The 27,600-nt window shown below is 43.6% G+C and overlaps 1 protein-coding gene across 1 annotated transcript; it reads right to left on the bottom strand.

The window, feature by feature from the left end:
- Nucleotides 1-1,578: 1,578 nt before the first annotated feature.
- On the bottom strand, nt 1,579-26,139 carry DYNC1LI2 (dynein cytoplasmic 1 light intermediate chain 2). The gene is made up of 13 exons (XM_032854300.1): nt 25,961-26,139; nt 25,711-25,784; nt 23,507-23,623; nt 19,191-19,421; nt 13,595-13,764; nt 12,471-12,564; nt 11,349-11,484; nt 9,027-9,138; nt 8,364-8,423; nt 7,522-7,563; nt 6,998-7,115; nt 5,925-6,041; nt 1,579-4,550 (listed from the first exon to the last, which is right to left on the bottom strand). Exons 1-13 carry the CDS (start codon nt 26,065-26,067, stop codon nt 4,450-4,452), a joined length of 1,479 nt encoding a protein of 492 aa, XP_032710191.1. The 5' UTR covers nt 26,068-26,139; the 3' UTR covers nt 1,579-4,449.
- Between the last annotated feature and the right edge of the window lie 1,461 nt (nt 26,140-27,600).

Below are 27,600 nucleotides of genomic sequence, written 5' to 3'. Positions count from 1 at the left end.
ATGGAAATGTTCTGGAATTTGATAGTGGTAGTGGGTGCTCAACATAGTGAGTATACTAAGAACCCTTCAACATTTTAAAGTGGTGAATTTTATGCTGCAGATTATAGCTCAATAAAAAGAAAAAAGGACAGAGTTGGCTGAAGGGGTTCCCACTCCTCAAATCTGGGGCAATTTGAGCATGAGAAAGAATGAGTTATTGGATTATAACACTCTGAATTACAAAATTCACAGTGAAAACAACCACCCAAAAAAGGAGAGAGAAGACAGAAAACTCTTTATATATGAATGCCAGCTAATAAATGCAGGAGGAATGATGGGATAAGAATACAGCCATTTAAGACTCCTAATGAGAGAACTGACTTAGGCAAGGATCATCAGTGGATGCTCCAACCAGCGTGTAAAAAGGTGGCTGAAGGGTGCCTGGGTGGCTCAGTTGGTTAAGCAACTGCCTTCAGCTCAGGTCATAATCCCAGAGTCCTGGGATCGAGTCCTGCACCGGGCTCCCTGCTCCATGTGGAATCTGCTCCCTCTGACCTTCTCCCCTCTCATGCTCTCTCTCAAATAAATAAAATCTTAAAAAAAAAAAAAAAAAAGTGGCTGAAGACCAAGATACTCAATGGTACCACCCACAGTTTTCTGGATAGATCTAGGAGACACCACCTTAACCAAAGAATCAAACCCAACATCACCAACACAGGACAACCTGATGTGATGCCCTAGAACATACACAACCTCACTTGTGTAGCTTCCTTGCAAAAAACATTTAACCTGAATTGAATCATGAGGAAACAAAAAGACAAATCCATAATGTGGGATTTTCTATAAGACAACTGACCTGGACTTAGCAAATGTATTTATGGGTAAAATGCCCTGACGTTTAAAATTTACTTTAAATGACTTAGGGAGGGAAAAGTGTATGCGTGCATGCATCTGTGTATGCACGTGACAGAGAGAGAGAGAGAGAAGTGGAGGGAAAGAAAAACCAAATGTTTCAAAATGTTAAAAATTGGTGAATCTATATTAAAAAAAAAAAAAAGAACATAAGCATTCAATATACTTTCAACTTTTCTGTAGGTTTATAATTTTTCAAAATAAGAAATCAGGAGGAAATGTGTATTATAAATCAGCTTTAAAGAACAAAAATTTAACATGCTTAAATGTAATAAACAGAAACTAGGTATCTCTGATACAAAAAATGTGATTTTCTTGAACGTATTTTACTGTTCCCCATTTAAATTGATAAAAAAAAAATTACGGTATAGTTGCTCGAAATTCCTCTATGAAGCCTGAAGCTTCTAAATTAGTTAAGTAAAAGTAGCCCAATTCAATTGATAAAAAACTTATCTAAGAGGCAAGAAAATATGTTGGATAACTCACAAACCCCACTGTACTGTACCCAGCTTAGAACTCCACATACTTCAAAATATGGCTTCAAGATGTTTCTTCTTTAACAGAATTTCTGTTAAGTTTTAGTGAAAGAGGTATACATTTTTTGCTACACGTTAGGCCATATGATTAGCAGACAATTCAACTTTTATCTCCAGTGAGATGATTTACCATAAAGAAAGCCACCAAAAGTTGTAAGCAGTCTGGATTCGTGTTTATTGAAGCCAGTGATTAGAGACATCTTCTCTTCCAGCACTAGAAAGCAAGGTTCCACATGACTGCATAACTGCATCCGGCTAGAGCCACACCCCTGGACTAAGGCTGGTGGGGGAATAGTCTGCAGTCCTAATTTTAAGTTAAAAACACCAATAAACTTAGTATAGAGATGACAGTGAACTTTCACTTACAGCATCAACATTGTTAAGGTCATGATGTACAGAGCAGTCACTTTCAACTTTGTTAAACTAATAAAAAACAACAAAGTCTTCAGTTTAAATAGTGATTTTAAAATGCCAATCCAAAAAAAAAAAAAAAAAAGTGCAAACAAAATTAAATAATTCTAGCAGCATACCCGTTGCATTTTTTTAGGAAAGACCAATTCATGGCCCTTATGGCCACATCTTCAAGGTTGGGCTTATTTCTTTGATTTTTCCATTTTAAAGACAAACAGCAGATGTAACCACTATAATATATATAAATAGTCATAAAATTGTCTTTAACAGTCTACCATACAAGTGTATTCTGCAAATAAAATGAGTTTTACTTTAAAAAGTAAAGGCTGTTTACTGTTCGGCCTTTGGTTCCACTGCTTGAAAACCCCGAAATAACAAAAAATATCTCCCCACCTCCCCCCCAAAAGAACCCTGCAGCTCCCCAAAGTTGGTAGACTTTGGCAACCACTGAGCACATGAAATTATATGCACCTGTGTCTTGTTACTAGGAGCATCCACTTGTCATGAGAAACTAAAAGTGATCTCCGAGAAACCTTCCCTCACAAGACAGGTGTCTTAGCATTTCATCATTTTATAGTGACACAAAAGTGCTTTTCAGTTTAAATGACAAAAAAAATTTTTTTAAAGTAAAATTTTGCATGACGATTTGAAATCACACTGTATCCCCTGTAGGCATGTGCTTTTCCAATAATTCTTTCTTGTTTCTGAGGTCACTCATTTTGCCCCCACCCCCACCCCAGCTGCTGTGGAGAGAGGGGTTAAGTGACCGCATCATCAGTGTGGCCACAGCTGTTGAGCATTTATTGGTCACTACACCACAGCTATCCTTATACAGTCAGTTTACTGTCATTATCTGGACAATCTAGTAATTGGAAGCCACAATACATTTAAAAACAAAAACTGAATTTAAAAAGGGGTGAAAAAGTGTATTTTTAACAAAACTGGCACAAGGAACATGTTTCTGTTTGTCGGAAAGGCAACTAAATACTCAGCTTTCTCCTTAACAGTGTTCAGACCTTTACAAAAAAGCAATTCAAGACAGTCTTAGAGTCTTGTCTTGTTATATAACACAGGATATTAAGTTATGCCCAGTACTATGTTAGTGGTCAGTCAAATGTGGTATGTAAAAGTAATGACATTAGGGAAGTTATGCTCAGACACAGTACAACAAACATTCATATAAAAAAAAGTAAACTCCACATAAGTGAACTGTGGTTTTTTTCCCTTGGTTTGACAACAAATGTTTTATACATTATATTAATGGTAGTGTTTGCATTCAAATGTTCTGTCACATATAAAATTAAAAGTGCCATTTCAAATCCACAGAAATCATTCCAGAATGGTGGTATGACATGACGATGTGTATGAAATTTGCCCTAAATGGAAACACTGAAACACTTATTTCCATAAGAAAAAAAACAAAAAAAAAAACGCTACACTTTATGAAAAACACAAACAAGAGAAATGTATCATTTCCATTTTCAATATAAAACATTCACACTTATTTGTCCATCTGATAGCACTAATCAGACCAGAGAGCTAGGACAAGACCCTTTTGCATCAATGGAACTCCGTGAAGGTTTCCACAGACCGTAAGGAAGGGACTGGTGCAAGCCAATTCAGAGTGCAATTACATTACAAACCTCCCTCTAACTTTCTGTAGCACATTGCATTATGGTAAAATGAGAGGTTGGTTACCCATTCTCTATTAGTAGGCCAGCCTGTGGTAGTATAAAAAAATTTAATTTAAAAAACAAAGCAGGAGCTATTTAGAAAACAATTCAAAGTAAACTAATTTTGTAACTGCTGACTTTAAACACACCCCACAGTGACTGTCTGCCCTGATGCAAACCCGTGGAGCCCAGCACGTCCCACGAGACATGGCCTGGGCCACACACGTGACTGTGAGGCAGCCGCCATCTTCCCCACCCGTGTCAACTCCACCTGACTCAGGCACCCCCACTCTCCACATCTGTCATAAGTTAAAGATGCATTCAGAACAAGTCTAATTCCCATTTTTCTTAGTATTTAGTCTGGAAATGTTTCTGATTTTAAGCCTTAAAAATGATTATTCGACTTTCTACGGACCACACAGTATTTACTCACACTGCTCATCTCTGCCTTCCTCATCTCATTCAACATTCGGCTTCCCCACCATCACTTCTCTCATTCCTCCTTTCAGTCTTTCTCTTTCCTGGACTTGCTGCTACTTAATCTGCTTCCCAAGAACAAGTGAATTTGCTAACACGCAACTGGTCAGACTAACCACCCTCTGATCAATGATTTCCTGGTCTCATTTGCTCCACCCTGAAAGAAAGCAGGCCTTCTTCCTCTCATCTACCTTCCCTTCCACAAGAAGCCCAGATGCACTTGCTTCCCACGGGAGAGCCGCATGCCTGAGAGTCCAAGGGTTATCCTTAACAAAGGGGTCTGACACGTAACCTTCCTAAATGTGCATTTCATACTCGGACGAGTCAATGAAGTATATTTTAAGTTCATCTCCCCTGCCCCAAAAAACTGATAGCATGTGCCATATCAGAAAAATCCTTGTCTTAGCAGATCAATATACATAGTTATTTGGTCATTTTACATATGCACTTTTTAAGGAGGATCAGGCTTCATTTTCTGTTGAAGAGTTTGTTACCATGGAGTCTGGTTTTCGAGTCATTCTATCCAGTTCTTCCTGAACATTTGTCAACACAGTCTTTTGTCCTTAAAAAAAAAAAAAAAAAAAAAGTCAGCAGTGATGGGGGAAATTATTTTCCTAAAAGGAACATTTAAAATTACACAGACTTCTGTAATCATTTGTGGCGATACCAACCTCAGTAAGAATAAAACCAAGTCTTTTTTCAGTGCAATGATTATAAGGAGATCCCCTAATTCAACCCTTCTTAATTCCAACATCACAGGTCTGCGTTCCCCTGGATACATAACTGCCCCCTGCCTAGGGATGCCTTTGTGCCAAATATAAGGGCCTTTCTGAAAAACACTCTTACCACCCAACTCCAACTCCATGCACTGTCATCACCTCCTTCTTAGAGGCGGTATGTAAGTTTCTGGTATACCAAAAACTACTTTCTGTGCCTCAGAACAGGTGTTTAGGTTTTGTTTTTAATTACGACACTCTAACTCACATGGGTAGTCCAGAAACACCACGTTTCAGTAAGAATATAAGACTAAGGCCAGACATTTCAATACTGCACAAAGCCAGTCCTCATATTCTTTTGTTATCAAATGCTAACTGAGGCATGGAAATGACCCTTATCTCCTATCAGGGGATACCAGCCTGCAGCCTGGGCAACCAGACCCAACTGAGATTAAGAACCGAGGAGTCCCCGAAGGTCTGGCTAACCTAAGCATGGAGTGATCTCCTGTGGACCTCCTCTCATCTGAAAACACCAATTAGGGAAAATACTGTATTAATATTTCTTATGGTCAACGGAAAAGTAAAAGCAAAAACCCTTATGGTCTCAAGCTTCCTGGCAAAATGGGTAATTCCCAAGGAATTTGGCTCTTCTGTTTCAGAGGCCTCCAAGATAAAGACTTGCCCTACTGCCCACAAGGAAGGACAGGAGAGTGGGCTGCCACAGAGGGTAGTATGTGTGACAAGTGGGGAGCTTCATGGAGGAGGAAAGGACAACCCTCCAGTGAGACAGGGAGGGGTCACAGGCTCCAGCTCATGGCAAGACTAGGCACAGTGAACAAAAATCTTTATAAAGCATTACAGAATACTAAATATCATAAATAAAATATCCTCCCATGACCTCCCATGAATAGCTCTGACACCAGTCACATGTACAGTTTAGAATGTATCTCAATTCACCCAACAGTCAGTTCCTGAGAACCCAATGTACATAAATTCTACCTTAAATGTGCCAAAGAAACCTGCATGCTAATAAGGTAATCCTACTGTAAAGTGTACTGCTGGGTATAAGGTGGGGAGGAGCTTACTTGCTTGGCTGCTCAGAACACGGAGGATCTGCATGTCAGGTGAAGGCAGATGCTCCTGTCCACTCACGCCCCCCACCCCCACCTCCAGTGCTGGTCAACCACAAGGATCAGAGGTCTCCAAGGGCCCTTCGGTACCTGACTTCTTGGCTGTGCTCTGCACACCACTAGCACCAGGACTGCCAGGAGAACCTGTTTTTTTACTCAGCAGGCTGTTGAAGAAGCTGGCCAACACACCTTCACTTGCGGCATTATCTATGGAAACATTAAAAAAAAATAGCATCACACCACTGGACGACCCAACACCACCACAAAACTAGTTTTCAGCTTGGAATTATCCATTTGTGGCTATCATCTTCCCTATACACTCAGCACATTCATTCACTATGATTCCTTATATATGGCCACTGTTAGCGTGATTAATTAAGTGCAAACCTGTTTACATTTTCTATCTGTTTAGGGACACAATATAACTCATGCTCCACATCATCTCCCCGTCTACAAGGCCGTGTTTTTCAAAGTTTTATAAACTCCTTTTTAAAAGATTTTATTTATTTATTTGACAGAGAGAGAAATCACAAGTAGGCAGAGAGGCAGCCAGAGAGAGAGAGGGAGAAGCAGGCTCCCTGCTGAGCAGAGTCCCAATGCAGGACTCGATCCCACGACCCTGAGATCATGACCTAAACCGAAGACAGAGGCTTAACCCATTGAGCCACCCAGGCACCCCAAAAAATGACTTTTTTTTTTTTTTTAAAGATTTTGCTTATTTGACAGGCAGAGATCACAAGTAGGCAGAGAGGCAGGCAGACAGAGAGGAAGGGAAGCAGCCTCCCTGCTGAGCAGATAGCCTGATGCGAGGCTCTATCCCAGGACCCTGGGATCATGACCCGAACCGAAGGCAGAGGCTTTAACCCACTGAGCCACTGAGGTGCCCCCAAAAATGACTTCTTATGTTGTATTTCTCTCTGAAGGAACCCTCATGGCCACCTGGGGTCTTAGATGCAATGGTCACTGATTCCAACAAAGGGACAGGCCTTGGTCCCTGTCAACCATGAGCCCCCTCCCTTTGAGCGAGAAAAAGGGGAAAGCAGCCCCTTCTTGGGAGAAGCGAACAGCCCAGCTGCATGAGTCTCTACCTTTGAAACCCAGCCACCGAAGCCCTTCAGGGCTCAGGCCTAAGACTAAGCCCTCTCCAGAGACAGGATACATACTTTTGATGTTTGGGTCCGGCTTCTTTACTGATGTGCCTGGGGAGGCGCTAGGTACACTGGCTGGCCCTCCCCGGCCCTGAGTTCTTGGGGAGCCAGAGGGTCCTCTTGCAGGGGATTCCTAAGTCCAAAACCAGCCCAAGTTACACAGAGGCATAAAAATAACAGGAAATACATATTCCAAAAATGAAGACATTTTCTGCAGGATATTTTTCAGTCTAGGGAGACAGGTGTCAGGACTGGGAGTTTGTTCCAGCTCAGTCTCTTTCTAGACTTTAGTTTCTCCTTAGAGAAGAGATATCAAGATCAAGGTAATAAAGCCTGCTCACTCTATTTCCCTGAGCTATATTCCTTCATCAGACATTTCCTGAGTCCTTATTATGTTCCTGGCCCTGGGCCTTCAGAGAAACCAAATTCCCTTGAAAATACAAAAACCCACACAAATATAGGCTCTTAGAAATAATGGCATGAAGTTTGAAGACACCTACAACACTGGGCCTTGACCCTGTTTAGTTTAAGGTACTCACAGAGGCTCTTGTAGGCGTGGCTGGCTGCTTGGCAAGGAGTGACTGCAAAGAGAGGGACATATTGGCCATTAACCCAGGCCTGCAGAGTGCACTAAAGAAACACTTCCAGTGCACTCTGCAGAAACACTTACTTCCCAGTGTTCCACTAGAGGGCGCCATGAACAACAACCAAGCCATAGATTTTATATTATGCATGCAGGAAGTTTAAATTCAGCAATTTGGTATGTATTGAAAAAAATAATCCAAGTAACCAGTTCTGGAGCTAAGGAAGCAAGGAGGGCACAGAAGGGAGGACCAGTTGGCAAAAGAACCATCAACACCTCAGCCTGCTGAGCTGCCTGCACCATCAGGTGGACCCATGACACGGCTAAGAGACAGGTCTAACAATACTGCTAGTAGAACAGAAAGGTGAGACTGGGTTTCCATTCCCAACTTTCAGCTTGGGGAAGTTACTCTCCTCACCTAAAAAATGGATATGTCAGCTCTCCTGCCTTCATGCACAGGGCTGTGTGGAGCTATGTAAAATAATGGAAGTAAGATCAAGGCACTTGGTAAACTGTCAATACAGGAGGTATTATGTCAGGAAACCTAGTTTCCAGAGAGAAAGGTTACTTAAAAAAAGATACTAAACCTCAGAGAATCTGCAAGCAGGCAGGGGATCACCTGAGGCAAACAGTCTAACCCCTACTCTGTACCAATGCTAGAAATGGGAGGGAACAAGGAGACCTGGTTACAAGCCCGTTAATGCCGCAAGCTCTTTGTGATGGCCTCAGCCTCACCCCAGGGGGCTGGCATTTCACGCATGAGAAGGTCTCTGCTCTGGCCTCACCGGTTCTTCTTACCTGTTGTTTCATTAGGAACACCTGCTCATCCTCCGCTGCCAACTCTTTGTCATGGACCAGCTGTGAAGTGAAGTGACATACTCATTTGTGGTCACAGGGCAAGAACACCCAAACTACTATCAAAATTCTCAATGAAAGAAGAATCCTGGGCTCGGGTCTCAACACGGGACAATCCTGGGGAGAGTCCCTGCTGCAAATGCACCATTATGTTTTTCCTAGTCGGGAACCAACTCTGTTCCAAGACCAGCCTTGGCATGTGGCCAACCGACATATTTAAGCCTGGCAGGTTCTAAACACATCCCAATCAGGGTCTAACCCTAATCCTAACCCTAACCCTGCAGGTCAGAGAAGCACAAGGATCTCCTAACAGTTATCCAGAGGCAGGGGTGGACTGTCAGGACTTAGTGGGAAACTTCAGCCCAACTCCATGTGGGCACTCCATCACTCATGCCCCACCACCTGGAGCCATTTACTTCACACCAGACTTGAGCTGACTTTTTTTTTTTTTTTTAAAGGCCCTTGGATTACTTTTTTCTTCCCCCGAAAGTGGTTCAATATGCAAAACATATTTTCCTTTTAGGTTTCTTGTCTCACAAAACAAGCAAACAAAGAAACCTCCAACAAAACACAAACTCTACAACTCAAAGTGACTGACATGGGTACCTTTCTCACAGGTGGTTTCACAATAAAATCTTCATATGCATCTTCTGGCTTCACAGTTGTGAAATTTTCATGTAAAATTGCTATTTTCTTTTCATTGTCCCAACCTGCAGGTCTAAAAGCAAGGAAATGGGGATTGATTTGCTTCTCCTGGGACTGTCTCACAGCACTTTAGACTTTAGAGCACATTCTGGGTTAGAGAGGACTCTCCGATGAGAGCCTTTCCCACAAGATCTGGTCTGTAGTTGCTGGGGCTGGCTTGTAGCTTGTGGCAGACAAGTCAACGTTTAGTGCCAGCATAACCCATCAGCCTGACATCGCAGGTCCTACTCCAGACTGAGCTCATGGGCCCAATATCCAAGGAGCCAAAATGAAAGCTGATGGACTACACATGTTGACCCCCAGGAAGTGCTCAGGGCTTTCACACGGCTCCACCCAGAAGAGCAAGGACACAATGGGGCCTTACTCCGACAGCAGAGGATGCACAGAATGGCACAAAGGACAGAGCCCAGGTTGAGACTGTTTGTCTCGGGTTTCAGTGCAGAGGAACTCTCTGAGAACTCTTCTGAAAAGTTTTCTTATGGACTGCTTCATTAATGTTACTGGTGTGGGAAGATTCTGAGCAAAGGAGGGCACGAGGGCACCTACACTCACCTGGGCCCCAAAGCAAAGGGACACAAGCAGTCCTTGAGGCTCCTACATGGGTGCTGCCCTGACTGATTTCGCTAACCAGGATGGCACCCAGGTTCCATTAAGTTACGCTGCAGTAGCCTACATTCCCACCAGGCTCTCCTGGTGCAGCGTTGGTGGTATAGTGGTGAGCACAGCTGCCTTCCACCAGGCTCTCCTGAAAGAGCAACTGCAAAAAGCCCGACACAACATACTTTAGAACTCTACAAGCTGTACAAAATGGCACCTGATTGTTCTCTCAGGACTCCCTTTTCCCACATAACCCCTGCTTCACAGCTCTGTGACCAGACCTCGTTCTCAGCCAGGGTGTTCCACCCTGACTTCGCCAGCTTCCAAACAGCTAAACTACCAACAGGATCAAAGACACAAAGGGACAAGGTGTGATCGAGATGCCACCAGGACCCAGATGGCCTTCGGAAGCTGTGAGATGCTTCTCCTCTCCACAACAGCCCCAGTCCCCAATCCATCTTCCTGGGCTTCCTGTTCCTCAGGATCCCAAGTGATTTGGGCACTCACATAACACTCACTGAGCTTGCGTCTTTTCTGCTTGCCTGATTGCTCTGGATAGCAATTCTCTAAAATCCATCTGAGGTTCTAGCTTTGCCATCTGTAAGCAGCCCGAATCAGGCTCTCCCCGAATGTCCAGGAAGCAACCCTATTCAGTCCTCATAGCTCTTGGCTTTCACATCTTCAGTCTTCTCAGAAACTGTCCCTCCTGCCCCTCCACTCCTTCTGGCCTGCTTGGCACATACACTCAGCCTTCCGCCATCACCCCCTTTGCCTTCCCTGCCACACCGCCTCCACTACCCCATTACTGCCCCACCCCTGCCCTCTAGTCCTGTGTGCAGGGACCACATCTTGTTCATTGCAGCATCCTAAGCATAGAACCTGGGCATCTAGGAAGTGCTCAGTAGTTCCTGAAGAACTGTAATTTCCAAGTCAAGAGAATATTTAAGCTTAAAACACCAATCTACTAGCACAAGTCCTCTCAGAGGCCACACAGCTTCAACATTCACTCATGCACCCAAAACGCACATCATTCTCCAGGGACAGAAAGACACAAACTGGAGCAAACAGGTATCCAAATCTCTGCCCAAGACCATCAGCCCCAGTAGCTCCTAAAATATGAAATGCCAAAAACCCAGTAAGTATTCAGTATAGCTGAAGTCCATGCCGACTAGGTCCACCAGTGAAGGTGCTCGCAATCTTCCCAGCCAATGGGAAGAGAAATCAAATACTTCAATAGAAGGGATCAGGCTCCACAAAGCCCAGTTCCCTACACTTCAACTCCCTCCTCCAGCCAGTATTCTATCAGAGCTGACACCAAGTGGCAAAAATGGCTAGCTTAAGTTTTGGCACCTTGCTCTCAATAAAGAAAGGCAGCACCCCGGCCTCACTTCACCTACTTCCCTTAGAGTAGAGGCAGAATGGCAAGTCATCTGGAGAGGAATTGGGCGTATCTATTCCCTGTGAGGTCCAGCCCAAGCACTTCACCCCAAGGCAGCAGAAAGCTGGCTGTGTACAACAGAGACAGAAGGAACCTCACTTGGAAGGATAAAATGCGAAGGGTAAATGTACTATAAAAAGAAGCATTTAAAACAAAACAGGATTTGAAATAACCTATATGGGACTCACATAAAAACTGCATCCTTTTCCACAACTAAGGCAGGTGTGATAAAGTGGAAGCCATACGTTTTATGAACAATGTACTTATACAATAAGTCGAGGTTTTTCTCCTCCTTCACTGATGTGTAAATCAAGGCTGCTCCATCTAATCAATCTGCTTAAGGAAAACAAATTCATTGCAAAAAGATAAAGGCAAACACATGCAAGCATAATCCTCAAAGTACTACTCACAGGTGAATCAGTTTTTGATCAATACATGATCACTAGAAAGCATTAAAACTTTTAAAACTAAAACAGTAATCATAACAGATGAACATGTCAAATGCATAGAGCATGTCAATGCTGGCAGACCATGCACTTCATTTAACACACAGACCGCTACCTTTTGATTCATCAGGCTGATTCCTAAGCAGTCAACTTAATGGCTCTGAGGTTAGCCCAGAAAAACACCCTCAGCATATCCAAGGTACACAGATTCGTTCCTAGACAGATGTGCACACGGGATCCAGTTTATCATTAAGCACATCAAAGACATGGGTACCTAACATGTAGCAGCACCCTTCACTGAGCTGGACAAGATAAAAGGCCCAGAGGAAGTGGAAGGGACCTATCCCTCCTCCCCATATTCCAGAGCACGGGTCCATAGCACCAACTGCTATTGTATTTTTATAGAAGTAAGACTCAAAAAAGACTGCTGAACACTATCTCTCTCAAGGACAGCACACAACAAACATATGGGAAAAACTGTGTGGCATCGAAACTAATATTGTGTTGGGTAATTTACTTTTTCTGCAAAAAAGCAAAGTTTAAAAAGATTTCCAAAATATGACAAAAGTAGTTGGTAGTAGACTACCCATATCAGCTTTCTTCTTACTATGAAAGCCTTATTAAATGTAGAGCATTAAAAAAAAAAAAGGTGATGAAAGACACAAATTAGCACATCTCAAATTCCAATACAGTAAAATACAAAATTAGTAAAAAGATGTACATAATTTCTCCACGGCAGAAGACTTGTTCTGAATTCAGGAAGTACTTGAGCTTTCTGAAGATGCCCCGTCTGGACAACAGCCTGGCTTGGCACAGAGCGGGGAGTCTGTGCTCTGATGCCCTGACACAGCGTTCCAAGGATACACTGGAGGCAGAACCTCCGTAGGTATGACTGGATGAAGTCAAAGTGCTCGTCCCTGTAATCATGCTCCTTCTCCAGGACACTCACCGCATCACACTGCAGGGATGGCAGAAAGAGAAAGGAGTCACCTTTTTGCTTCTCTCCCTGCTGAGATGGGAATAGCATCATCTTTAATGTTTCATAGTTCCAAAGAATAAAGCTATAGCCAAAGGTCTAAGCGTTAATTAGACAAGAGTCAAAAACAACTGGGAATTTTTTTCACCCTGGACCACAGTTTCCAGAGCTGTAAAGTGGGGACCGAACAGTCTGATCACCTCACAGCTGTTCCAGGAATTAAACACAGTCACATCGGGAAGCAGGCCCGGGGACATGGCTGTGCACTGCACACTCCACAGCACTCCTGTTCCACAGAATATACGGCAAATGGCACATTTTGTGATTGAGAATAAAGTACTTTTGAAACCCAAAATGGTGTGTGTGTTTTAAGTCTATTTATTTATTTAAATAATCCCTACGTGCAATGTGGGGCTCAAACTCACAACCTGAGATCAAGAGCCCCAGGGTCTTCCGACTGAGCAAGTGAGTTGTCCAAAAACCCAAAACAACTTTATTTCTCTCTGACTGAACTTTTCATTCAATGATGACTAAACGTCATCATTCTATAGGGTAGAAGAAATTGAAACTTTGCATTCCCTTCCTTCTTTTTCTATTGAGTGTTATGTTACTTTCTGAAAATCATCTAACATCCAACAGATTTTATGAGACCAAAACCCTAAAGAATTCTGCTCTTATTATTATTTTTTACCATCAACTTGGGCTAGACCAACTGGTTCACAGAGCCTTAAGAAAACTGCTTTTAGTTTTAAGTTTGAATCACTCAATAAAGTTGACAGTGCTTCATGGAGAGATTAATTCAAACTATGAACAAACTGAGTGATGTCATGTTTCCAGCAACAACACTAAATGACAATATTCTCTAGCCTGACCTATTCAATGTACCTTAATGAATCCCGAATTAGTACAATTCTCCCTTAGGAAGACACGCAAATAAAGCTCCTTAGTTTTTTTCAGATGGTGACTGTACACTGGCCAAACCCTGCCAGATTTACAATTCCCTGGCACATACCTTTGTGCATACCACCAACACTGGGATTCCCAGGTTATGAGTCAGCATATTGTCACCAAGAGGCAAGGCAACATTTTCTTCATCAGGACCTGACGTCAAAGGTCCTCTTCTCTGTGGGGAACCTTGACAACCTTCTTCAGGCTCAACATAGTCTTGAAAATCTTTCACAACTACAGGTGAAAAATGGAAAAGAAAATCACACACAAATAAAAAAAACACACACCAGTTTTAGAAAACTAAAAAAGGCAGTAATAAGCACAAAACATAGAGTCATGACAAACTTCCCAACTCTGCTCTACTGCGATATTAGGGATTTGGAGGTAGTGATGCAAAATCCCAATTCTGACACATTCAGTCTGAGCACTGTGACTTCAGAGCAGCAGAGACATATCCCTGGACATCTTGAAATAATAAAAATTAAAAAATTATTCAACTCTTAAATAGGTTTTAATTTTTTTATTTACCTACTCTTTTTCAAAAGATTTTATTTTTAAGTAATCTCTATACCCAATGTGGGGATCAAAGTCAACCACGAGATCAAGAGTTGCAGGCTCTACCAACTGAAACAGGCAGGTGCCCCTTAAATAGGTTTTAAAAATTTCTAAGGTCTTGGGGCGCCTGGATGGCTCAGTGGGTTAAGCTGCTGCCTTCGGCTCAGGTCATGATCTCAGGGTCCTGGGATCGAGCCCCGCATCGGGCTCTCTGCTCAGCGGGGAGCCTGCTTCCTCCTCTCTCTCTGCCTGCCTCTCTGACTGCTTGTGATCTCTGTCAAATAAATAAAATCTTAAAAAAAAAAAATTCTAAGGTCTTAATACTTTCTATTATGAAAAAAAAAGCCACATTTCTTATATATCTAATATTTTTAAAAAATGAGACTAGTAAAACCATCTGAATTCCACAAGAACATGCTGTTTCCACTCAGCTGACACATGTCTGCACTAAGGAGCGAGGCCGGACTTGGCCAGCCCATCCACATCTCTTCATCACCCTCACTCTTGTGGACTCAGCCTCATCTTTCGAAGATCCTGAGTCACCGTGCAATGCTGAACAACCTGTTCCCGCCAAACACATGAAGGAGTCAGCAGTATAACGTCCACTTCTTGGCACAGGCAGTCACTACTTCAGGCCAAGACTGCAATCCCACAGGAGCGCCTTCAGGCTGAGAACGGTCCATGGCCCTGGTGAAGCTAAGTGAACACAAAGCTCACAGACCCACAGCTTTTCATGGGTACTTCAAGGCTTGCGTGTCAGGCCAGAAAACAAGGATATGATACTTAAAGCTACTTTGAGCTAGAACAGCAAATATGAAGCTCTATACCCTCTATACCCGATGGGACAAAAGGACCAAAATGCCTTTTAGTCTCATCCACAACATGCTCATTAAGAAAATGCAAATAAATGGATTAAAGAGAACCTAAAGAGAGGTGCAGATACTACTCTTCATCCACAGAACAGGTTTCAAACATTTTTTTAAATATATTTTTTAAAGATTTTATTTATTTATTTGACAGACAAAGATCACTAGTAGGCAGAGAGCCAGGCAGAGAGAGAGGAGGAAGCAGGCTCCCTGCCAAGCAAAGAGCCCGATGTGGGGCTTAATCCCAGGACCCTGGGACCATGACCTGAGCTGAAGGCAGCGGCTTTAACCCACTGAGCCACCCAGATGCCCCTGTTTCAAACATTTTTTAAGGGAGGCAAAGGCAAAGGGAGATGGAGAGGGAAAGAAGCTTTTAAGATTTTGTCAGAGAGAGAGAGCACACATGCATACAACCAGAAGGAGCAGCACAGGCAAAGGGAGAAGCAGGCTCCCTACTGAGCAAGGAGCCTGATGTGGGACTCGAACCCAGGAACCTCGGGGATCATCCCTTCCCTGAGCCGAAGGCAAACGCTTAGCCAACTGAGTCACTCAGGTGTCCCACAATTTCTCCTCATTAAGCTCATTCATATAATTTCATTGTCAATATAAACAGTCAAGAGATCTTTACTATATTTCGAAAAAAAAAAGATCATTGAAGGGTTTTCTGATGCACTTAGCATGACTGTTGAAGGATTTTAAAGAAATCAAAGGTTCTCAAATTTTCTCCCTGAAAGCATTTTTTTCTTTTTAAAGATTGAATTTTTTAAAAGATTGAATTTAAAAGATTGGGTGGCTCAGTGGGTTAAGCCTCTGCCTTCAGCTCAGGTCATGATCTCAGGGTCCTGGGGTTGAGTCCCGAATCGGTCTCTCTGCTCGGTGGGAGCTTGCTTCCTTCTCTCTCTGCCTGCCTCTCTGCCTACTTGTGATCTCTCTCCGTCAAATAAATAAATAAAATCTTTAAAAAAAAATAAACAAACAAATAAATAAAAAGATTGTATTTATTTATTTGACAGACAGAGATCACAAGCAGGCAGAACAGCAGGCGGGGGTGGGGGGGTGGGGAAGCAGGCTCCCCGCCGAGCAGAGAGCCCAATGCGGGGCTTGATTCCAGGACCCTGGGATCATGACCTGAGCCAAAGGTAGAACCTTTAACCCACTGAGCCACCCAGGTGCCCCCCCTGCATTTTAACAAATCTTCAAATCAATAGAAAATAGAATGCCTTAAGTCTGGGTAATACCTATGACTGCCCAACATCACATAAGGCACTCAACCAGGAATTCCAAGAGAGTGAGCATGGCAGAGCCTAGAGCAAGTTACAGGTCAGCTAAGTGGCTATGGGAAGTGAGGCAGGGCTAGGGCAGCTCCAATGGTGAGCTCCAGGAAACTCCGTCACCCAGCGCCCTGCATGAACTGCTGTATTCTACATATGCCAGGATGTAAAAATAGTTGGGAAGCCCGGGGTTAGACTGACTTAACTATGGCTATCCAGCAACTGTAGGAAACACATGTGTTTTTAATAACTCAGCGTCCTAGAAAGTAAGTTGGAAGGCAATATAAGTGTCCATAACGTAGAGGTTGGTGAAAAAGGAGGATAAAAACATAATGACCATGTAATTCAGGTAATAAAATGTGCATTTCCCTTAGGGTGCACACATGCCACAGTATTAACAATTTCTCTCCAATGGTGGGATGGCCAATATTTCACAGTCCACCTGGGGGTCCCCCTTTAGCATCTCATGGGAGTGGGAAGGAGATCAGACTGCTCTACCCTAGCTGCTGCCTCTCTCTCTCTCTCTCATCTTTTCCCTCCTACCTCACTGATCACCCACTGGTTCCACAATCCTGAAAACGTCCCACAGAGAGCACCTAATCTTTTTTCTCAATTTGATAAGCAAGGGAAGCCCCAGACATAAAGCAGGAAAGACTAACCTACACAAGCACCACCTTCTAGCAGCTCTGGGGTTGCTCTGCCTTCCCCCATCACCGTCAGTCAAACAGATGCCATAGACTCTGGGCTGCTGGGGAACCAAACCTGAAAGAGTGGCCTACCATGGAGCAGCATTCCAAACTCAGCAGACTGGAGACTGGTGTTGGATTGGAACTAGGCTGGGTGCAGCCCTTTACTCGTTCTACAAAACCTAGAGTCCAACTGATCTGCAAAGCAGGAATCTGATGAGCAAGAAGATGGCTGACTGCTTTATGAAAACATAACCTAAAGCCAGCACTAACAAAGGCACTCCTTCAACATGTAGCACAAAGGCATGACTACCATCTAAACTTCTCAGAGGAAGGGCGGTGAAAACAACAGAGGCCTTCAGAAGGATAAGCAGAGTCAGGAGGCATGGACGTGGTTCCAGTAATCGCTAGTTGCCAGCCTGTGTCCTCTCTTCCCTTCTTCCTTATAACCAAACCCAACCTTGATACACAGAACATATGGCCATTCAGAACTACATTTCCCAGCCTCCTTAGGAAGACGATAGACACGCACCCTTCAGCCCCTTTTTCCTCTTCCTCCATGTGCTGTCTGGAACACGGATGTGAAGGCTACAGCTCTAGTTGTCCAGAGTAAGAGAACCACACCCTAGAGATGACAAAGCAATAAGGAGAAGGAGCCAGCATCTTTGACCTGACTTCCCAGAGCTGCTTTCCAGGCCTCAATTGCTTACCTCTGGATTTCATTTACAGGACAGAGAAATCAACTTGTCTTGTTTAAATCCCTGTTATTTTGGGTTTTATGTCACAAGCAGCTGAAACTAATCCTAAGTGACAGACATCAATGACTAAGCACAAAATAAATTTAATAGTTCATGGGGCTACAAGCTCCCAGAGCAGGCATCTTGTCCACTGTGTGCATCTCTGATGCCTAGAACAGACCCAGCACAAGACAAGACACTTTTCCTATCTGGAAAAGAACAATATGCTTGGCTTGATTTTACTTTTTTGTTTCAAAAGTATTCACAAGGTTATAACACTAAGAAAACAGACTCAGAGACTGAAATCTTCAGGGTATTAACCCATTAATCTGGTAAGATGTTAAATGGGCAGTGAAAGACAAAGAGCTCTTCAGCCTCAGAACTATTCTAAGAAGTTGTCTTTAAGGTCTCTCTCTATTCCAGGGGAAAAAGAGGCATTATCTAGAAAGGTCAGTGGTTGAAGAGAGATGAGCTGAGCTGCCTAACAACCACTGTAGAACACATGCGGGTGACCTAGGAAACACACATGCACACAGCAAACCAAAGATTTAGATGTTAAACTCCCATTTTAGCTAGTGTGGGACAAGAACAAGAGGAATTTATGATAGGAAGACACACAGCCAGAGAGCTGATTTAGAAAACACATCAAAATTTCTGAACCCTTCCGCCAGTAAGTGTGAAGATCCTGTGTGCCATGCCCTAGAAGCCCTTATTAATTCACTAAAGGGAATGATGTCATCCTGTGGCAAAGAGCCAGGCTGAGCCCAGCCTGCCCTGGCCAAGACTGCTGCTGCTGCACACGGCCACAGCCCCAGCCCCTGCTCCTCCCATTTCCCTGGCAAGTGGACAGAAGCTGATGTAAGTGCACAGAAGCAAGGGAAAGGAAAAAAAAGCTTCTGAATCACAGTAAGGAAAAACAAAACAAAACAAACTTCATTTAATTTGAAAGTTCCCTGTTGTCAAAAGGACTTGGGTGTCTTAGTCTCAAAACGGCCTTTCATTTTAATGACAAAAAAATGACCTTCCTATTTCTAACTAAAATCATACTTGCTGAATCTCAAAATGAACTAAGGTAGAAGCTGAAAGATTTGTCTTTTGTAGGGCTTCCTTTAAGCCTGACAGTAAGAGAGTCCATGGGGCCTCAATGGAATCCCAGGGCAATGGACTCAAGCTGCAGATCCCACATTAAGTCTCCACAGCCACTGATGCTAACTCAGCAGCCAGAGTAACAGAGAAATGAAAAGACCCACAGAACTGACTCAAATTTGAGAGGCGAGGAAAGAACCCTTATTTTAAGAGAACCAATGAAGAACAAGGAATATGGATTTGTTCTACTTTCTTCAACTGTGATGCTTGAGAATAAGACTGCTTTAAATACTTTTTGACTACTGAATTTACAAGAGCAATTCTGAAATAAATGGCGCAAACAAAACCACATACTCCATAACGGAAGCTTTGTAACGTCTTGACACTGAAAAGGAAGGTGGCTTGAACCATCCATAGAACTAGTGAATTTTCCTATTAAGAAAATCCTATTGTACTTACACTTCCGTTCCAGTTCCCTCATTTCTTCTGGTGGAATTTTCATTTTATCAATGTGCTCACGTAAAACACTAGCCCATTTCTGTAGAGATTCCATCACGGTCCAAGGCCTAGACATGTCTGCGACAAAAATGACCAAGGTCTCCGGCAAGGATTCAGCAGAAACTGCAAACTTCAGCAAGCCTTTGTGGTACAGGTCTCCATCCAGAATCCACACATTGCAGCGTGTGTGATCTGAAAAAAGTAGTAAAGTTAAGTTACTACCTGACAAAAACCATCAACACAGCTGGAAAAAACCCACATCAAGAACTTGAGGAGCGCCTGGGTGGCTCAGTCAGTTAAGCATCTGCCCCGGCTGAGGTCATGATCTTGGGGTCCTTGGATTGAGCCCTGCATCAGTGCATCACGCTCCCAGCTTAGTGGGGTCTGCTTTTTTCTCTCCCTCTACCCTCCCCCTGCTCCACTGCTTGTTTGTGCTGTCAAATAAATAAATAAAATCTTGAAAAAGAAAAAAAAAAAAGAAAACTTGAAGGTGACAGCCACAGAATTCCAGACAACACCAAAAAGAAATCCTAATTGGAAAACGGCCCAAGTGCTCAGTGAGCAGTAACCCTTGGTTAAGAGGCCTGGTGAACTATCTACACTTTAAAAAAATTTTAACTACAATAATATGAATAATATGTTATATCCACGTCTAAAGAGATTCCAGCAATGTCTGAGGAATAAAGAGTGAAGGGCATTTTAGCTCTCAATAAGAATCAAAAGATACATATAAAAGCTAAAATGTTCATTGGTCAACTGCACCATAGTCTACGTAATCCATTCTCAGCTATCAGCAATCTATGGCGCAGTAAGCTGTGCCGAACAGCCTGCAGTTAAACAAGCTCTTCTTGTCATGCACACTAAACAGGGAGTTCACATACTACAAACAGTGCCAAAGAGATAGGATCTTTGTGTTTAAATGCCAAGATAAAATTATTACATATAAAAATTGAGGTATCAATTATTGGATGCCTGGTGATATTAAGGAATTAGTTATTTTTGGTATAAGAAGAATATAGCTATGTTTTTAAAAATCCTCATCTTTTAGGGGCACCTGGGTGGCTCAGTCCATTAAGCTTCTGCCTTTGGCTCAGGTCATGATCCCAGGGTCCCTGCTTGTACTCTCACATTCTCTCTCTCTCTCAAATGAATAAAAAAATCTTAAAAAAAAAAAAGGTCCCTATTTTTACCATACATATGGGAGGGAGTATTTGTAAACAAAATGATACAATGTCTGAAATTTGCTTCAACATAATCCAGTGTGGAGTGAAAGGAGAAGCAAGTTAGAGTATAGTTGAAATAAAACTGCTACAGAACTGTTTAAGGTAACTGTTCAAGGCAAATAACACATACACTGGGTTTCATGATCCTAAGTCTATGTTGTACCTATTTTTAAAGGTTTTTCCATAATAAAAATTTAAACATACACACAAATGTGCAACTACTGACATTTAATGAAGCACATGATTCCAAAATTATAACCTGGATGATCAAACCACAGAAGATAAGTCTCCATAATGATAACCTATTTTTAAAAGTTTTTAGGTATCATTTTTGAGAAATATTTTTTCAGAAAAGTGCCTTGAGTGAGAACTCCTACAACCAGTATCATTTCACTAATTTCTTTCCCAACAAACTCCAAAATACACTCTAAAAACCCATGTTCTGTTAGCTATCCTTTTTTGTGTAACTGATTCATTAAAACAAATGCTGTTAAAATTGTTATATTCATGACTATTTCAACAGTATAATAAGCTATCTACATCTAACTAAACTTTCAAAATTCTAATACATTTAGGACAGTGGTTTTGGTTTGGGTTCTGTGGATGTCTTCAAAGATACTGCTCTGTACCTGAAGCCCATTGATTTTAATGCCTACCCCTCACCAGGCATGGTTCCTTTCTTTAGCTTCTCTTCCCACTGCCCACTACACATAATCACTCACTTACATGGAGATCATACACACCACATGTGATGTTAAACGAATGCCCAGAACCCTGGAGGCAGTGGTTCTGACACATCATGTCCCACCACAAACCAGGGATAAGTCAGAGACCATTTTCTCTACCTGTGTGATAGTCTGCAAAATGTATTATTTATAACCCACTCACATCAAACAATAAAAAAGACTATTGCTGAAAGATGTATAACTAACCACTGGTAAGGGCAACTCCTCCAATCAAAAAAAAAGACCTGCAAGTAGGTGGCCTAAAAATGCCAGAGACCAGTAAATTTTTAAGGCAACCTTAAAGAATCTGAAATAAATGTTAATGGGTTCTTCAACTCAAAGGGAAGTGAATATTGGTTAATATGATGCTTTGGTATGATATATATTTATGTCATCTTGATACAAGCAGATTCACAGAATATCTACACCAGGCTTTGTACTTTCAACATAGTACGAGAGCTACCACTGTGTCTCAAGTAGTTGGCGACACCTAATACATGCCGCCTCTCATTCCAACAACCTACAAAACAGTACTATTACCCAAATCTACAAACAAGGAAACAGAGGTGTGGAGGGCTTAGGTCAGTCACAACTAGTGATTATGGAAGCAGGACTCTGAATCAGTTCTGGTGGCTCCAAAACCCAAGCGCCTTCCACAATAACCACGCTGACCAACAAAAACAGGATGCAAGACTCAGACAATATGAAGTCCTCCAAGCTTGGCTCAGTGGCCCCTCAGTCTCAGACTTACCCACACTGATGCTGGTGGGCCCAGCTGGGCACCCGAATGCCTGTCATCCTTACACAAGAAGAGCCCTCAGCACCAAGCCTACCTCCTACCTTTCTTTCACAACTTTCAGGCAATGTTCAGCATGGCAAAGGAAGCTAGGAGAGGAGGAACAGGAACCAAGTCTCTGGGGTTCTAAAATGACCACTCAGTTAACTTTAATACAATGCAGGTCTCGAAGGGTTAACAAGAGAGCCTTATCCATGACCTCTATCAAATGACTCTCAGAGATATGAATTATCCTGGTCCATCTTCTTCATTTTAGCAATAAGGAAATGGGGAACCAGAGGTGGTGGGATTTGCTCACTTATATAATTACCCTTATACTGTGATCCTTACTGTTTAAATGGGTAAAGGCAAATATAAAGTAATCTAACACACGTATTTCACCTACAGGTGAAATAATCTTCTTACAAATGAAAAGACCTAGGTACCAATGATTATTTGTTTTAGAGCCAGTCATAAAGCTTGAAAGTTTACAAAAGAGGCATTACTGAGTAGTGGTAACCAAAAACAATTACTCCAATCCAACTTATCATGATACTTATAAGAAAGAATTTTTTAAAAATTTTATTTATTTGACAGAGAAATCACAAGTAGGCAGAGAGGCAGGTAGAGAGAGAGGGGAAAGCAGGCTCCCTGCTGAGCAGAGAGCCCAATACAGGGCTCAATCCCAGGACCCTGAGATCATGACCCGAGCCGAAGGCAGAGGCTTAACCCACTTAGCTACCCAGGTGCCCCAAGAAAGAATTTTTAAATAATAGCTAATCTTTATAAGAGTGGTTATCATTTACTTTTAATATTCTCAACTACCCTGCAGGTAGAGACTATTACTATCCATTATCTTTATCTAGAGATAGGAATTAAGAGAGAACATCATCTCCAAGCCTCTTATTTCCTCCACTGAAAGAAACACAGGAAATTAGCATTTCTACATTGCCACAAAAAGACTCAGAAAAATGCTACTATGAACATCTATTAAGCTGTTATTCTCTGAATCATACCAATTTCAAATTCTCCAGTAGGACGTGGCAAAGTAACAGTGTGCCCAAATCAGTCAGCCAAGCATTTCTCTCATAGAAAGGTCCAAAGCATTTATGCTTTTATTTTTTCCAAAGCTTTTAAGAATATCTTTTTTACTACCTTTATGTGCATTTGAAACTTTACCTTCAATATCTTTTAATTGGGGGCTACCCAGAGCAATAATTAACGGTCCCAATTCCTCATTTTTATTAACATACTCTAAAAAGGAAAAGTGGGTACGGGCTCCTGACCATCTCAGTCGGAAGAGCATGCGACTCTTAATCTTGGGGCTGTGAATTTGAGCCCCATGATGGTGGCAGAGATTACTTAAAGAAATAAACTTAAAAAAAAAAAAGTGGATATAAAGTCCTCCAAAGACATATGTTTCATCTGTTCCCCTGTGACTAACTCTCTTAGAACTAAACAGAAAACTGAGAATACCTAGACACATTACAGGAGCCACAACCATGGAGTCTGAGACATGCTAAGCCCCTTAACACAGATCAACGTTTCACTTACCATCTCGGTCCTCATCATGGACGCTGAGGTAGAGATACTCTAGGCCTCTTCCTTTTTTGCCATGCTCAGCTCCTTGAAGTTTAGTCATGAGGGTTGTTTTCCCAGAGCCATCTTCACCTACAAATGATATACATAAGAAGGCAAAGTGTGCCATTTATTCTAGGCAAGGATGGGGAGTCTTGACACTTACACAAGTGACAACTGAGAATTTCACACAAAGCCTGCTGCTGAGGTCTCACCTGCATTCATCATAAACAGAGCAGGCTTTGCTTTAAGAGTGGTTGAGGAGGATGGTGATAAAGGTGGCAAATTCTAAGATCTAAAATGACATTCTACTGCAGTCATCCTTATTTCACAGTCATTCCTTTATTACATGGAATAAGGCAAGCCCTATCTACAATTTATAAGACATGCAGTGCTCACTTCAGCAGCATATATACATTTTATAAGAAACGCATCTGGAGAAGTGAAAGTAAAGGTGGAGTCAGTTTCTCACAAAATAAACTTTTACTATAAGAAAAGCAAGAAATCTTCAAAATATAATTAACCTTAAAGCCCAGGAACTTTGAATTAGAAAAAAAGTCTGATCCTGCCTCATCATCATGAAGAATAGAAGCTATTATTCACTTGATTTTAGTACCTCTCTTTCATAACTCATCCTGAAGGCTAGGAAACTGATGAAAATAATTACAGACCCAAGCAGAACTCTTAGGCACAGTCTCAGTAATTATCAAGCACCTCCTCATTCCCCTCCCACCAACTAACAACCACCCCCACCCCCAAAACAGAAACCTTAAACATTAAAACAAACCACCACCCAGAAACATTACTAAGCACTCCTGGGATTTAATAATATGGAATTACAGGACATGAGAATGGAGAGGCATTCCACAGATCAAAGGCCTCCTCTCCATCCCCCATGCCACTACCCCATTCAGATACTCCACATTCCATCTGGGCCATGGTGAACACTTGACAGCCTGACTTTAATACCTGCTCATTTTTGCCACCAGCAACTCTGCTCCCAGAATTCCCTTTCTAAAGCACAGATCTGGTGACCCTGATGCTCCACTTAATGAAGATCTCTGAAGGTCCTCTATTACCTTCTGTAGTGACCATCACCTAAAAACCATAAACTTCTCTCAAACACACTGAGAAAGCCACCCCAACAGTGATCGCCAGGAGGATGAGGATGGAGGGGAAACAAAAGACCCTTGAGATTCAGGGGCCTCCAGTAAAAAGCATCAACTCTTCAGTCTTCCAAATCTGCCCCAACTTACTTCATTCATCCATCACCTTCCACAAGGAGCTTCTGGCAGCTTTCAACACCCCACACCCTCCTGTCACTTCTGTGTTCCTGCAAACACTAACCCTCTGTGCCCCTGCATGTTGACATCCTTCAAAACACCTGACCCCAAAAGTATCTGACCCCAAAACATCAAACAATGTGATGCTCCCGCAATAATCTTGCCATGCCAATATGGTGTAGCACAATTACCAACACGTTAGTCTCTCATTAACCTGAGGTTCTCGTGCAAAGTTGAAGGATGTCTGTGCTGTCTCCGTGCCCAGCCTACAGGAACCACTCAATCAAAGGGTTCTCTGGATGAATTAACCTGACCAAACCCTCTCACTTGTAGAAGGAATGGAGACCAGACACACTAACAGACATGACCCAGGTAACCCAGTAGTAAGGGCTGGAGTAATGCAGCGAAGTCCCTACTAAGGACTCCAAGACCTACTGTCGTTTGCAGAGTCTCCCCAACTGTCCACTACTCATGAAGATGAAGGAGTGGCCCCGGTGTCATCTCTAGCCCTGACCCCAAGTCACCTCGTTCCCCCACCCCCTTCCCCTAACCTTCTCATACTCTCTCCCCCGTCCCTACACCAGCAATTTGGTGAACTTCGAGGCTATGAAGGCAGGAAATCAGAGGCATTTAAAGCAAGGTAGATGTTGCGGCAAGTGACTAAGGAATGTGCCGACAACTCCATGCCAGCATCACTCGACTCTCCAAAAGAGATATCCCAAGCTCAGGCAGGTGGACTTGGCCACGCTCCGGCTGTGCAGCCAGGATCTCCAGCCCTCCCGGACGAGGCAGGCCGCGCGGGCAGACGGGAGGTGAGAGAGAGGCTGGGACCTGTGAGAGGGGCGCCCATCTCGCCCACCCCAGCTCCCCGGGCAACGCCCCGCCTCCGGCGCTCACCGAAGACCAGGATGTTCTTGCCGGACGGCAGCTTGGACCTAGCGCGGGTGGACACCTCGCTCAGGATCGAGGACCTGTGGGGACAACAGCGGAGCGGTCAGCCCCGGGGCTAGACTGGACCCGACTGGACCTACTCTGCCCGCGACGGCCCGTCAGACTGTCCGACGGTCCAGCCCAGTCCGGCCGGCTCCCCGCCCGGCCGCGCCCTCCCCGGCCCAGCCGGCTCAGCTCGGCCGCCTCGCGGTCTTACCATAGGCTCTGGCCCTCTTCCTCCTCACTGGTTAGGTCGCCGGCGGCCGCCACCGCGGGCCCGTTCGGACCCAGCAGCAGCTTCTTCTCCACCCCCACCGGCGCCATCTTGCCAACTGCAGCCACAAAGAGGGCCCTCCCCCGGGCCCGCCGAGGACCCGCGAGGACCCTGGCCGGGCCGCCCGCCGCCCGCCGCCCCCCGCGCCACACCTCACGCCCCCCGCCCTACAGGGTCCACGCCGCCCGCCGCGCCCCGCCGGGCCCACGATGTCCGCAAGCTCCCACGGGACTGTGAGACCGCGGCGGTGGGGGAAGGTGGGCGGCGGTCAGGCGGCCGCCGGGACAGCCATGCGCAGAGAGGCGAAGGCTGCTGCAGGGGGAGCCGCCCGGACGGAGGGAGCGCGGGCGGCCTCTGCTGGCCAAGGGGCGCAGCGGCATCCAGCCTGGTGTAATCGCCCAGCGGGGCTCTCGAGGTGCGCGGTCGGGGGTCAGGAAGCCCAGTGGGCTGGCGCGAAGAGTTCAGGCTTCCGAGTGAGACCAATGCACGACAGCGCCATTTATCTGGCGCTTACCTGTGCCACAGTCACACATTATCTCACTGAATCGTATCTAACCCTTGCACAGACGAGGAACCTGAAGCTTGGAAAACTTAAGAAACCTGCCCAAGGACCGCAATGCCCCAAGACAGCATCCCAATACTTCAATCTTACGCACTATTATATCATGAACTTTGCCCAGTTCTCACCAAGCCCCGCATTGAAAGATAGACCTTAAACTAGAGTCTCAACTCCTCATAAATATCCCCCTTTCAACTCCTCTTTCCTTGACCCTATTAAAACTGCGAGATAGTGATCTTTTCCACAGTAAACAATACACTTGAGTTACTAACGGATTTTTTTTTTTTTTAATTGTATTTCCAGGGAGCTAGCATTTCACATCAGAAATAGGCGGCTTTAATTTCCTTTCTCGGGACGGGGGAGGAGGAACGAAAAAGATGTGAAAGGATAAAGGTCAAGAAGCAACAAGGGGAAGTATGGAAGTGATGGGAAAAAACTAGGACATTTCACCTACGGAGCTTAACGTTAGGTGTGGCCTCTGAGGGCTCTTTGCTGTCCTCAAACAGCTCACTTTATAAGGCATTTCTAAATATCACAAGGAAGTGGGATATGGCAGAAAAGCAACCACCTACATCAGTTTCAAATGAGTAGAATTCTGATCCGGCTCTGCCAAATGTTGGCAGCAAGAGTTACAGGATCCGACAAACGGGCATAGCATCTGCCAACCTGAATGTAAGGTTCGAACAAGACAATGAGAGTGAAAAACCATTAAGAGTCACACCCTTGGAAGTATGAAAGTGTTGTAAGTCATAATGTCTGAATTTTCACAGGATAGAAGGTGGAGTTTAAAACTACAGGCCAGTGAACTTCATCAGCCCTAAGTAAGATTCTCTAACGTGCCAGTTGGAAAAGGAAAAGATAGGACCAGATTAAGAGTCTTTTTTCTTTTTTGCAGGGAATACCAGGTAGGAGGATGCTGCAGACATAGCAAATGCAGTTTTCAACAGGGCACCTGAAAATTCACATCACAGATAAGAAAGTGAAAAATGCAAGCTGAATGATAGCATTGAGGCAGGATAAAGAC

Source organism: Lontra canadensis, unplaced genomic scaffold (genome assembly GCF_010015895.1).
Source record: "Lontra canadensis isolate GAN:19392208 unplaced genomic scaffold, GSC_riverotter_1.0 scaffold8, whole genome shotgun sequence".
Classification (NCBI taxonomy): domain Eukaryota; kingdom Metazoa; phylum Chordata; class Mammalia; order Carnivora; family Mustelidae; genus Lontra; species Lontra canadensis.
This window is presented reverse-complemented; position numbering and strand designations above follow the sequence as displayed.